Source organism: Electrophorus electricus (assembly GCF_013358815.1).
Source record: "Electrophorus electricus isolate fEleEle1 chromosome 5 unlocalized genomic scaffold, fEleEle1.pri SUPER_5_unloc_1, whole genome shotgun sequence".
NCBI lineage: Eukaryota > Metazoa > Chordata > Actinopteri > Gymnotiformes > Gymnotidae > Electrophorus > Electrophorus electricus.
The window spans coordinates 69,802-83,804 of NW_023336124.1; the positions used below are offsets into that span (position 1 = coordinate 69,802).

Below are 14,003 nucleotides of genomic sequence, written 5' to 3' on the forward strand. Positions count from 1 at the left end.
ATACAGAGCTCCTTGCTGAACACTCCTGTGTCTTGACTCAGTGTGGCTTTCTGAGTGTTTGCCAGAGAAACCAGTGGGACATTTGAATTACAGAATGACAGTCATGTGTTGTATTCCAACTGGTAAGAAGACACTGCAGTCATTTTGGAATGCACTGGTCTGCTCTTAAGATAAAGGCTTATCTGTTCTTTAATGTTGTTGCTGTCAGAAAAGCCATTCCCCAAAGTTCACCATTCAAAATATACTTACAGTACAACCTTTTACCACTGGAAATGAAAACTATTGTTCAGTTTGCTCTGACTGAGAAATACATACACATAATTTGATTAGTTACAGAAGGAGCATCAGTAATAAAAACCTTTAACAATTAAAATTATTAATCCAAAAGATACTTACAGAGCTTGCCTGGTATTTTTCAACACTGGAAGTAATTCCCTCAGTCCTTTATCAGATGGCCTGAATTTCTTCAGCTCAAATTTCTCTTGAATCTCCTCTGACATCAGCAGCACAAACACCAGAGCTGAACACTGTGCAGATGAGAGTGTCTGTGTTGAGAGGTCCCCTGAGTTCAGGAAGGTCTGTATTTCACTTATCAGAGAGATGTCTTTCAGTTCACTCAAGCAGTGGAATAGATTGAAAGTCTTTTCAAAGGATTTTGTTCTCTTGATGGTTTTCTTGATGTAGTTCACAGTCTCCTCTAAACTCTCTTCTTTGATGTCCAGTTCTGGGTGTAGACTTTTCAGGAGCTTCTGATTGGACTCCAGTGAGAGACCGAAGAGGAAACGGAGGAAAAGGTCCAGGTGTCCATTTTCACTCCTCATGGCCTTACCTACTGCTGTCTTGAGCAGATCACACAGTCTGTGTTTTATCATCCACTTAATTTTCTCCAGTGGGGTTTTAAGGAGTGGGTTGCCTTCATCCCTGAATGTTAGGAACACAAATACAGCAGCAAGAAACTCCTGGAAGCTTAAATGCACAAAGCTGTAGATCTTCCCCTCCTGTTTAAAAATTTGTGTACAAATTCCAGAGTACACTGAAGCCTCACAGACATCGATACCACATTCTTCCAGATCTTTCTCATAGAACAGAAGTTGTCCTTTTTGCAGCTGAAGAAAGGCTAACTTTCCAAGCTTCACAATATCCAGCACCTCTGCTCTTTTTGTCTCAGATGAAACTGCATCGTTAGTGCTTTGCTTTGTGTTGTATTTTTTAGTCTTTTGATCTGTGAAAAACAGCAGGAAATGTAGGTACATTTCTGTCAGAGTTGATGGAGCATTTTTCATGTCTGTACCATCCTTCAGCATTTTCTGAAACACGGTGGCTGAGATCCTGCAGACGACAGGTATGTGACACAAGATATGAAGGCTTCTTGCAGTCTTAATGTGTGATATAATTCTGCTGGCTTGATCTTCATCTCTGATTCTCTTCCTGAAGTACTCCTCCTTCTGTGGGTCATTGAATCCACGGATTTCTGTAACAGGGTTAAAGTATTGGTCATTTATCTTACTGACTGCTGCAGGTCGTGAAGTGATCCAGAGGAGAGCAGAAGGAAGCAGTTCTCCATTTATGAGGTTTGTTATTAGTTTATCAAGAGTAGTCTTTTCATTCACATTAGATACCTTCTTCTGATGAAGATCTAGAAGAATTCTACTTTCATCCAATCCATCCAGTATGAAAAGCAGCCTATGTTTTTCATTTAATATCTCCTTTTCTTCTCCAGAACAGAGCTCTTTATGGAAGTAAAGAAGTAGTTCTGAGAGGCTGTACATTTCATCCTTGATCAAGTTCAGCTCTCGAAATGGGAGGTACATGATGAAATCTATGTCCTGGTTGCACTTCTCTTCAGCCCAGTCAAGAATGAACTTGTGCACAGAGACTGTTTTTCCCACTCCAGCTATTCCCAATGTCAGGACTTTAGTACCTTGCTTCTTTTCAGTAGACTGCACTTTGAAGAGGTCACTGAGTGTGATTGGTGTTTCTTCTGTTTTGGGGTAAAAGTCCTCCACCTGTCTCACTTCATGCTTTGTGTTCACTCCTCCTGTGCATCCTTTGATCATGTAAACTTCAGTGTAAGTGTCTTTTATAGGCACACGATCACATTCTAGTGGAGCCTCCTCATACAACTTCTCAAATTTTTCCTTATATTTTATTTTCATTCTCCTACTACTGAGATCACTTTTTCTTCCACCTGTTAAAAAGTGGGAAGAAAAAGTTGTGATTCATATAAAGTGTGAATAAGGAAAGTGCCTGTTTAGTGTAGTTTCAAAATGTTAACTTTATATCATGTTCTCTCTGAAGTTTGTTTATCACTGTAGAGTAGAATAACTATCAGTAGTAGTAACAAATAAGGAGACATCAAAAAGACTCCAAATGAGAGTCAAAGATTTGATTATTGTTATGAGATGGAACATTCTGTAATGGCTCAGTGAGTCCTTAACTGAATCAAGCTGGATCGTAGTTCTTACTTTCTGCAGCTTTGCTTTGCCTTCTCTCTTTGGTCAGTGCTACCTCCATTAGTTTATAACCACGGAGTGTGTGCAGGGCTTTACTTGTGCACTAACTGTCTTATGTATGCTGGGCTGTAACAGGTTATATATGTCTACCAGTGTTCAGTGTGTTAATGAAGAGGTACTGAAACACTAAGGGAGAGGTGATGTGTCTACCAGTGCTCAGTGTGTTAATGAAGAGGTACTAAAACACTAAGGTAGAGGTGGCGTGTCTACCAGTGCTCAGTGTGTTAATGAAGAGGTACTGAAACACTAAGGGAGAGGTGACGTGTCTACCAGTGCTCAGTGTGTTAATTAAGAGGTACTGAAACACTAAGGTAGAGGTGACGTGTCTACCAGTGCTCAGTGTGTTAATTAAGAGGTACTGAAACACTAAGGGAGAGGTGACGTGTCTACCAGTGCTCAGTGTGTTAATGAAGAGGTGCTGAAACACTCAGGGAGAGGTGATGTGTCTACCAGTGCTCAGTGTGTTAATGAAGAGGTGCTGAAACACTCAGGGAGAGGTGTTGGGTCTACCAGTGCTCAGTGTGTTAATGAAGAGGTACTGAAACACTAAGGGAGAGGTGACGTGTCTACCAGTGCTCAGTGTGTTAATTAAGAGGTACTGAAACACTAAGGTAGAGGTGGCGTGTCTACCAGTGCTCAGTGTGTTAATTAAGAGGTACTGAAACACTCAGGGAGAGGTGACGTGTCTACCAGTGCTCAGTGTGTTAATGAAGAGGTGCTGAAACACTCAGGGAGAGGTGATGTGTCTACCAGTGCTCAGTGTGTTAATGAAGAGGTGCTGAAACACTAAGGGAGAGGTGTTGGGTCTACCAGTGCTCAGTGTGTTAATGAAGAGGTACTGAAACACTAAGGGAGAGGTGACGTGTCTACCAGTGCTCAGTGTGTTAATGAAGAGGTGCTGAAACACTAAGGGAGAGGTGACATGCCTACCAGTGCTCAGTGTGTTAATGAAGAGGTGCTGAAACACTAAGGGAGAGGTGATGTGTCTACCAGTGCTCAGTGTGTTAATGAAGAGGTACTGAAACACTAAGGTAGAGGTGACGTGTCTACCAGTGCTCAGTGTGTTAATGAAGAGGTGCTGAAACACTCAGGGAGAGGTGACGTGTCTACCAGTGCTCAGTGTGTTAATGAAGAGGTGCTGAAAAACTAAGGTAGAGGTGGCGTGTCTACCAGTGCTCAGTGTGTTAATGAAGAGGTGCTGAAACACTAAGGGAGAGGTGACGTGTCTACCAGTGCTCAGTGTGTTAATAAAGAGGTATTTTGTTCTTCATTGTTTGTATTGTTTCTGCTGTGCTGGATGTCAACTAGAGAAGGACTCCCCCCATTATTTGGTTTGTCTCCCCTGAATGAGATTTGTTATGAAAAGAGCATAAATGAACATGATGCGTTTAGGCTGGGGAGAGATTTCTCACTACTATTGTGCTTTAACCTTCACAGTTCTGGTATGTAATAGAATTATTAAAAAAAATAGTTTGTGCCGCCTTCAATAAAGATTTAAGTAGCTAGATCTAGGAAACTCCAATTCTTTTAGACTATGTGATTATATTAACAGGTGTAACAACATTGAAGCTGTGCAATAATTTTGAGATTTAATTATTACCTGAACTATAATGTTGTGCAGTATCTGAGGGACTGTTTAATAACTGCAGGCTGACAGAAGTGTATGTAATGTATGTGACATGTGTATGTGAATGATGACAGTAGTGTATGTGGTGTGCGTATGTGAATGATGATAGTAGTGTATGTGATCTATATGAATGATGACAGTAGTGTATGTGATGTGAGTATGTGAATGATGACAGTAGTGTATGTGACATATGTATGTGAATGACGACAGTAGTGTATGTGGTGTGTGTTTGTGAATGATGATAGTAGTGTATGTGATGTATATGAATGACGACAGTAGTGTATGTGATGTGAGTATGTGAATGATGACATTAGTGTATGTGACGTATGTATGAGAATGACGACAGTAGTGTATGTGATGTGAGTATGTGAATGATGGCAGTAGTGTATGTGACGTATGTATGTGAATGACGACAGTAGTGTATGTGATGTGAGTATGTGAATGATGACATTAGTGTATGTGACGTATGTATGTGAATGACGACAGTAGTGTATGTGATGTGAGTATGTGAATGATGACAGTAGTGTATGTGATGTGAGTATGTGAATGATGGCAGTAGTATATGTGATATTCATGTTGTTTAAAGTTGTAATATAATCTCATGCCTAAAGGTGTGACTGGGTTGAATTTACCTGCTGGAGTTTTAGCAGTCGACAATTCAAATTTGTCTCCACCTGTGAGAGAAGACATCAGAGTAAAGAGCAGAACATATAAAACACAAAACCTACTTTATTAACTGTGAGTCCTATGTGCATTTTTTGGTTGTGACTGCTATGTTTGAAAAGACACTGCACATTTGTTATTATGCATTTTGTAAGTTATACAGTCGGTGCCAAACACATTGTTTATCATTATTGGACTACATTTGTGATTTGCTCATGTTTAAACTGGGACTGACACTTTTCTCATTGTTGCTAATGAACATTTGTTATTCAAAACATATTGTTTGCAATGTTTGTTTATTAATATACCAAATTATTTAGAATTTTGTCTCATTCTACTTTGTAAATTAACTAAGCATTGTTTTCCTCTTCATTCTTTATCTATTGAGTTCACTAACAAAACAAAACCAAATGCTATGAGCATATAAAATCCTGAAATAGTGAGTTTAAAAATTGAACATGATTTCACCTGCTTTATTTTCACTGTGTTTGATTCTCAGGGTCTCAGCCAGTTGGTTGTGGTTCATCTTCTTCAGGATGATCAGTGTGATCTCCACAGCTCCATTTGGGCCATATTTCTGCACCATCTTGTCCACAGTGTCAGGTCTGTTAGATTTCTCCAGCTGAGACTTTGGGATACACAGGAAACCTTCCACTCCGTTTTTCAGATGCCACTGGAATATGTTCAGGTCTTCTGTCTCCAGGTCATTTAAAGTGAAGAGAAGCTGTTCTTTGTCCATCCTGCAATGTGAAGAAGGGCAACAGTCCGGTTTACTGAAGGTTCACAAACGTTTTATATTCACAGTGCAGGGATGTAGAGAGAAGTGAATGTGAGTGTGTTGGGTGAAGAGTGCTGTGTGAGTGACAGAGAGGAGTGAATGAGAGTGTGTTGGGTGAAGTGTGCTGTGTGAGTGACAGAGAGGAGTGAATGAGAGTGTGTTGGGTGAAATGTGCTGTGTGTGTGATGTAGAGAGGAGTGAATGAGAGCATGTTGGGTGAAGTGTGCTGTGTGAGTGACAGAGAGGAGTGAATGTGTGTTGGGTGAAATGTGCTGTGTGTGTGATGTAGAGAGGAGTGAATGTGAGTGTGTTGGGTGAAGTGTGCTGTGTGAGTGACAGAGAGGAGTGAATGTGTGTTGGGTGAAGTGTGCTGTGTGAGTGACACAGGAGTGAATGTGATTGTGTTGGGAGAAGTGTTGTGTGAGGGATGTGGAGAGGAGTGAATGAGAGCATGTTGGGTGAAGTGTGCTGTGTGAGTGACAGAGGAGTGAATGTGATTGTGTTGGGAGAAGTGTTGTGTGATTGATGGAGAGAGGAGTGAATGAGAGTGTGTTGGGTGAAGTGTGCTGTGTGAGTGATGTAGAGAGGAGTGAATGTGAGTGTGTTGGGTGAAGTGTGCTGTGTGAGGGATGTGGAGAGGAGTGAATGTGTGTTGGGTGAAGTGTGCTGTGTGAGGGATGTGGAGAGGAGTGAGTAAAGTGTTGATGTGTGTTCACTGGGTTTTACCTGTTTGTCATCTCTCACTACCACTGTGTGGGTCTGTTATGAAAACACTGATAGTCTGAGGTCATACAGTCTGCTTGTTTTACTCTGAATACACATATTTAAATTCACATTTAAATTAGTGGGGCAGTTATTGATGATCTGCCCATCACTAATGTCACATAACTATAATAGATAATTTATTTTTACACAAATGGCACCATGGACATTAAAATGCCCATCAGTGACCACAAGATGGCAGTATAGAAACACATTTACAGACAGAAAAACATTGATTATGAAACAGCCTTACTGGTGGGGAAGGAGTTAATAGGCTTTCACAATTAAGAAAAAGCATTGGAATGTTACTGAATAAGATGTGAAATCCCAGGTAATACAATGAGATGATTTTCAAAGTTGTGTGATACACAAAATCAAACTTTATATTCAGTTATCAGAGAACAGGCCTGTGAGGGTGAGATGGGAGTGATCAGAGAACAGGCCTGTGAGGGTGAGATGGGAGTGATCAGAGAACAGGCCTGTGAGGGTGAGATGGGAGTGATCAGAGAACAGGCCTGTGAGGGTGAGATGGGAGTGATCAGAGAACAGGCCTGTGAGGGTGAGATGGGAGTGATCAGAGAACAGACCTGTGAGGGTGAGATGGGAGTGATCAGAGAACAGGCCTGTGAGGGTGAGATGGGAGTGATCAGAGAACAGGCCTGTGAGGGTAAGATGGGAGTGATCAGAGAACAGGCCTGTGAGGGTGAGATGGGAGTGATCAGAGAACAGGCCTGTGAGGGTGAGATGGGAGTGATCAGAGAACAGGCTTGTGAGGGTAAGATGGGAGTGATCAGAGAACAGATGGGAGTAATCAGAGAACAGGCCTGTGAGGGTGAGATGGGAGTGATCAGAGAACAGACCTGTGAGGGTGAGATGGGAGTGAACAGAGAACAGGCCTGTGAGGGTGAGATGGGAGAGATCAGAGAACAGACCTGTGAGGGTGAGACGGGAGTGATCAGAGAACAGGCCTGTGAGGGTGAGACGGGAGTGATCAGAGAACAGACCTGTGAGGGTGAGACGGGATTGATCAGAGAACAGGACTGTGAGGGTGAGACGGGAGTGATCAGAGAACAGGACTGTGAGGGTGAGACGGGAGTGATCAGAGAACAGACCTGTGAGGGTGAGATGGGAGTGATCAGAGAACAGGCCTGTGAGGGTGAGATGGGAATGATCAGAGAACAGGCCTGTGAGGGTGAGATGGGAGTGATCAGAGAACAGGCCTGTGAGGTTGAGATGGGAGTGATCAGAGAACAGGCCTGTGAGGGTGAGATGGGAGTGATCAGAGAACAGGCCTGTGAGGTTGAGATGGGAGTGATCAGAGAACAGACCTGTGAGGTTGAGATGGGAGTGATCAGAGAACAGGCCTGTGAGGGTGAGATGGGAATGATCAGAGAACAGGCCTGTGAGGGTGAGATGGGAGTGATCAGAGAACAGGCCTGTGAGGTTGAGATGGGAGTGATCAGAGAACAGGCCTGTGAGGGTGAGATGGGAGTGATCAGAGAACAGGCCTGTGAGGTTGAGATGGGAGTGATCAGAGAACAGACCTGTGAGGTTGAGATGGGAGTGATCAGAGAACAGACCTGTGAGGGTGAGATGGGAGTGATCAGAGAACAGGCCTGTGAGGTTGAGATGGGAGTGATCAGAGAACAGACCTGTGAGGTTGAGATGGGAGTGATCAGAGAACAGACCTGTGAGGGTGAGATGGGAGTGATCAGAGAACAGGCCTGTGAGGTTGAGATGGGAGTGATCAGAGAACAGACCTGTGAGGTTGAGATGGGAGTGATCAGAGAACAGACCTGTGAGGGTGAGATGGGAATGATCAGAGAACAGACCTGTGAGGTTGAGATGGGAGTGATCAGAGAACAGACCTGTGAGGGTGAGATGGGAATGATCAGAGAACAGACCTGTGAGGTTGAGATGGGAGTGATCAGAGAACAGACCTGTGAGGGTGAGATGGGAATGATCAGAGAACAGACCTGTGAGGGTGAGATGGGAGGCGACCCACAGACTGCTGCTGGAAGGAGAACCAACCAACATGGAGGACCAGATGTGACAGGGATACAGACACCGTCCACCCCTATACCCAATCAACATGGAGGACCAGATGTGACAGGGATACAGACACCGTCCACCCCTATACCCAATCAACATGGAGGACCAGATGTGACAGGGATACAGACACTACACTGCCATACACCCAATCAACATGGAGGACCAGACTGTATGTGTATGTGTATGTGTAATCAGACTGTATGTGTAGTACTGTAGACTGAGGTATGACCTGCACAATACTAATGGATGAGCGTTACAGTGCATTTGCACTGTTCTGGTGCAGACACACAGCACACAGCCCACCCAATACACAACACATAGCCCATGGGCCAGATTCACAATACACAACACAACTAACAGCCTGTGGGTCTGACAGCCCAGTGACACTCAAACTGATTCAACAAAATAATATATAAAAATTATGTATTCTTACTCAAATTCACCACAAATTCAATGAGACAGTTTAATGAAAATGTGAAACAGTGCCCCCCTATTACTTTCAAACATTGGAATTGTTCCCCTGACTGGTGTTTTCTCTTGGTTGTCCACGACCAATCTTAAGCAACATTCAACTGAAACACAGCAGCAATAAACAGGTTCATCCACATTATTTCAGAGGTTGCATGTGTTTATCAAAAAGAAGTAGTAGTTACAAGTAAAAAATGTTGATCTTGAACACAGGAAATTTAACCCAGAAACAAATATGTGAGGAAGTATGTAAACATGTAATGAAAATGTTTGTGGCTCTGTTATAGGTGTCTGTGTGAAATCGACCCTTGGTACAATAGTTATGAAAATCTGACAATTGTGATGGAGTTACCCAGTAAGAAAACTGATTTATCGAGGATTTAATAAGGATTCATTTGTTCACACACATTTACAGACACTCTTCTCCAGAGTGGCTTACACAGTATGTGTGCACCCTGTGACAGTACGTGTGCACCCTGTGAATCAAATGCAAGATGTAGGTGTTACTAGCACCCTAATTTCTTTACTTAAGGTCAGAGCCTTACCTGAGTTACAGGAGACCACACAACCAGCAGAGTCTTGGTAAATGTCTTAGTTTATCTGTTATGGTGCATCTTTGCAGACCTGTAGAAAACAACAGAGAAAATCTGTATGAAGATTTCAGAAAGTGTTAGTGTCTTGAGGGGGATCAAAAGACTGTACGTTATATCCAGTATATACACACACATACAGAGAGTAAAGACAGTTATATATCATATACAGTATATACACACATACAGACAGTAAAGACAGCTATATCTCATATACAGTATATACACACATATAGACAGTAAAGACAGCTATATATCATATACAGTATACACACATACAGACAGTAAAGACAGCTATATATCATATACAGTATATACACACACATACAGACAGTAAAGACAGCTATATGTCATATACAGTATACACACACATACAGACAGTAAAGACAGCTATATATCATATACAGTATACACACACATACAGACAGTAAAGACAGCTATATATCATATACAGTATATACACACATACAGACAGTAAAGACAGCTATATATCATATACAGTATATACACACATACAGACAGTAAAGACAGCTATATATCATATACAGTATATACACACATACAGACAGTAAAGACAGCTATATCTCATATACAGTATATACACACATACAAACAGTAAAGACAGCTATATATCATATACAGTATACACACACATACAGACAGTAAAGACAGCTATATATCATATACAGTATACACACACATACAGACAGTAAAGACAGCTATATATCATATACAGTATATACACACATACAGACAGTAAAGACAGCTATATATCATATACAGTATATACACACATACAGACAATAAAGACAGCTGTACATCAAATACAAGTATATACATACAGACAGTAAAGACAGCGGAATGTAATGCAGTATGTACATTACAGTAAAGACAGCTGTATGTCAGATACACATATAAACACACAGACAATAAAGACAGGTGTATGTCATATACAGTATAAACATACATAAAGACTATAATGACAGCTGTATGTCACATACAGTACATACATACAGACAGTAAAGACAGCTGTATGTCATATACAGTATAAACATACATAAAACTATAATGACAGCTGTATGTCACATACAGTACATACATACAGACAGAAAGACAGCTGTATGTCTTATACAGTATATACACACAAACAGACAATAAAGACAGCTCTATGTCATAACGTATACACACACAAACCGATAGTAATGGTACCTGTAGGCCATACATTATACATACGGACAATAAAGACAGCTGAGTGTCATATACAATATATACACACAGACAATAAACATAGCTGTTTGTCATATACAGTATATACATACAGACTGTAAAGACAGCTATGCAATAAACATAAATACAGACAGTAATGGTAGCTCTATGTCATATACAGTATATACATCACACATCCTGACAATAAAGACAGTTGTATGTCATATACTGTATATAAACATATAAAGACAATAGAAGACAGCTGTATGTCATATACAGTATATACATACATACAGACAATAAAGACAGCTGTATATCATATACAGAATATACATCATACATATAGACAGTAAATACAGCTGTGTCACAGTATATCCACACATACAGACACTAAAGACAGCTGTATGTCATATGCATTATATACACAGACAGTAAATACAGCTGTATGTCAAAAACAGTATATATGTACAGACAGACAATAAAGCCAGGTGTATATCATATACAGTATATACATGCATACAGACAATAAAGACAGCTGTATGTCATATACAGAATATATTTATAGATAGTAAAGACAGCTGTATGTCATATACTGTATAAACATACATGATTTTCTGGATATATGGCTTGTACTTTGAATTACATCTATGGACTACGTGTGTTCTCTAATAAACTGCATTCCCCATACTGTCTCCGCTTGCGCTCAGAACATTTCAAAGACATATGGAAAGTTCACATAAATTTCTAAAGAGGGACTCTCAGAACTGTTCAGGTTGCGGAACCTGTTAGATTCACTGAGGGAAACTGTGGATTCATAGTCCACACAATCAAATATCTTGTAGGATTCATTAGAATTAATAAAGAATATTTTTCTTATTTGAGTTTGGTCTTGTTGCAACACTTTGTACAGGAAAGGTTCAAATCCAGTAGTCCAGGTATGTGGACTTTCCTGCAGATCTAGGTATTCTTGGATGTGAATTTGTCCTTAAGTTCATTCTGAACTTGTCCAGAATGCAGCAGCATGACTGGTCTTCAATTTTCTGAAGTATACATTACTCCACTGCTGTGCTCCTTTCATTGACTTCCAGTAGCTGCACGCATCAGATTTAAAGCCTTGATGCTTGCCTACAAAGTCAAAAATGGACCAGCCCCTTCATACATGAGGTCAATGGTCCTCGATTCGTACCTTGAGTACTTCGAACCTCAAGTAAGGTTTGGCTTGAAATACTGTGCTTCAGGTCTCATGGAAGACAAGCAACTAGACTATTTTCTGTCCTAGCTCCAAGATGGTGGAATAAACTCCCACTTGCTGTCCGGACAGCAGAGTCCCTTGCAGTCTTCAACCACAGACTGAAGACCCATCTATTTGTGGAATATTTAAATGACAACTGACCCTACTCCTATATTGACTGAGTAAATTAGTACTTATTGTAGGGTATTGTTTATTACACTGATGTTGTTTAACAAACCCTAGCACTTATTGTGTATTACACTTATCATTGTTTAAGATAGACCTTATGTATTTTGCACTTGTAGGCATCAGCAGTGATCCCTGTTTTCTAGATCATTGGTATCTTGGACTCTAACCTACTGTACGGGCTAGGATGTTTTCTATGAGTAAATGACAAAGCAATTTTGCAAGTCATTCTGGATAAGAGCATCTGCTAAATACTATAATTACTGTAAATGTAAATATGATAGGCTTTCTGAATCTGGCCACATGGTTGGTTTTAGGAATCTGGCCGTATTATTGGTATTAGGAATCTGGCCATATAATTGGTATTAGGAATCTGGCCGTATGACTGGTTTTAGGAATGTGGCTAATGATTGGTATTAGGAATCTTACTGAAAGCCATAATTAATTACAGAGAGAAATACACAAGATTACAGCAATATCTATGAAGCATAGGAGCAGTGTTACCTTTACTGTTCAGTCTATAAGTCTTCAGGAAGAATGTCTGGATCTGTCTTCATCAGGATGTCCAGATTAATTAATTGTCAACACACTCACTTTAGCTACTGTTTCACTACTGAATTTTCACTACTGTAGCAACATAACTGACCAATTGTTGATCATAACTGTTTATTACTACTATAAACACACCTGTACACACACTGTCTATTTCTTCACTGGAGTCCACCTGTAAACATGCTCTGTTTCTTCACTGCAGTCCATCTGTACACACACTCTCTGTTTCTTTCCTGTTATGATCTGAACGATAATCTAGTTGCACCTTTTTGTTCTTTTTAGAAGGAGCCAAACCAGTATGAGCACATTTCAGTCCCACAACATCCCAAGAGTGGAAGAACAAGTCTTGTTGTGAATATCATATCTCCCTCCATGTGTGTGTTTATACCATATGTCCATCTGTGTGTGCGTGTTGGGAAAAGAAGGAAGACACTAGAGCAGACATGGTGAGAACAGAAGACACAGGAAGACATGGAAGCAGATGCAGAAAACAAGAGAGAAACAACCATGATCACAGAGACAGACACAAATACAAATATATAAACACCATGAATACTGTAAGAGGTGTATCAACACTGCGGGTGTTAACATCACTGTACAAGTGTTTAGATAACATTGGATGGGCAAAGTTAGCACTTCAGGTCACTACACTAACAGTGTAGGTTTTAATTCATACTGGGGATTTTTCTGTTTAAGTTCTGTTTGGAACTGAGACACAACCACTTGTCATCACCAGAAACCAGTTTAGCTGCTTGAAAAGAATGAAACACTTTCTATCAACATGTGTTGTGTGAGACAGGGAGAGATCCATCATGGTGTATGGCTATGCAATATACAGTATAAACATAAATACAGACAGTAATGGTAGCTCTATGTCATATACAGTATATACATCACACATCCTGACAATAAAGACAGTTGTATGTCATATACTGTATATAAACATATAAAGACAATAGAAGACAGCTGTATGTCATATACAGTATATACATACATACAGACAATAAAGACAGCTGTATGTCATATACAGAATATACATCATACATATAGACAGTAAAGACAGCTGTGTCACAGTATATCCACACATACAGACACTAAAGACAGCTGTATGTCATATGCATTATATACACAGACAGTAAATACAGCTGTATGTCAAATACAGTATATAAGTACAGACAGACAATAAAGACAGGTGTATATCATATACAGTATATACATGCATACAGACAATAAAGACAGCTGTATGTCATATACAGAATATATTTATAGATAGTAAAGACAGCTGTATGTCATATACTGTATAAACATACATGATTTTCTGGATATACGGCTTGTACTTTGAATTACATCTATGGACTACGTGTGTTCTCTAATA

The 14,003-nt window shown here is 40.3% G+C and overlaps 1 protein-coding gene across 1 annotated transcript; it reads right to left on the reverse strand.

Annotated features, from left to right (window-relative positions):
• Positions 1 to 392: 392 nt before the first annotated feature.
• On the reverse strand, positions 393 to 6,367 carry LOC113569096 (NACHT, LRR and PYD domains-containing protein 6-like). The gene is made up of 4 exons (XM_035523427.1): positions 6,308 to 6,367; positions 5,272 to 5,543; positions 4,773 to 4,814; positions 393 to 2,188 (listed from the first exon to the last, which is right to left on the reverse strand). The coding sequence occupies exons 1-4, from the start codon at positions 6,316 to 6,318 to the stop codon at positions 393 to 395; spliced, it is 2,121 nt and encodes a 706-aa protein (XP_035379320.1). The 5' UTR covers positions 6,319 to 6,367.
• Between the last annotated feature and the right edge of the window lie 7,636 nt (positions 6,368 to 14,003).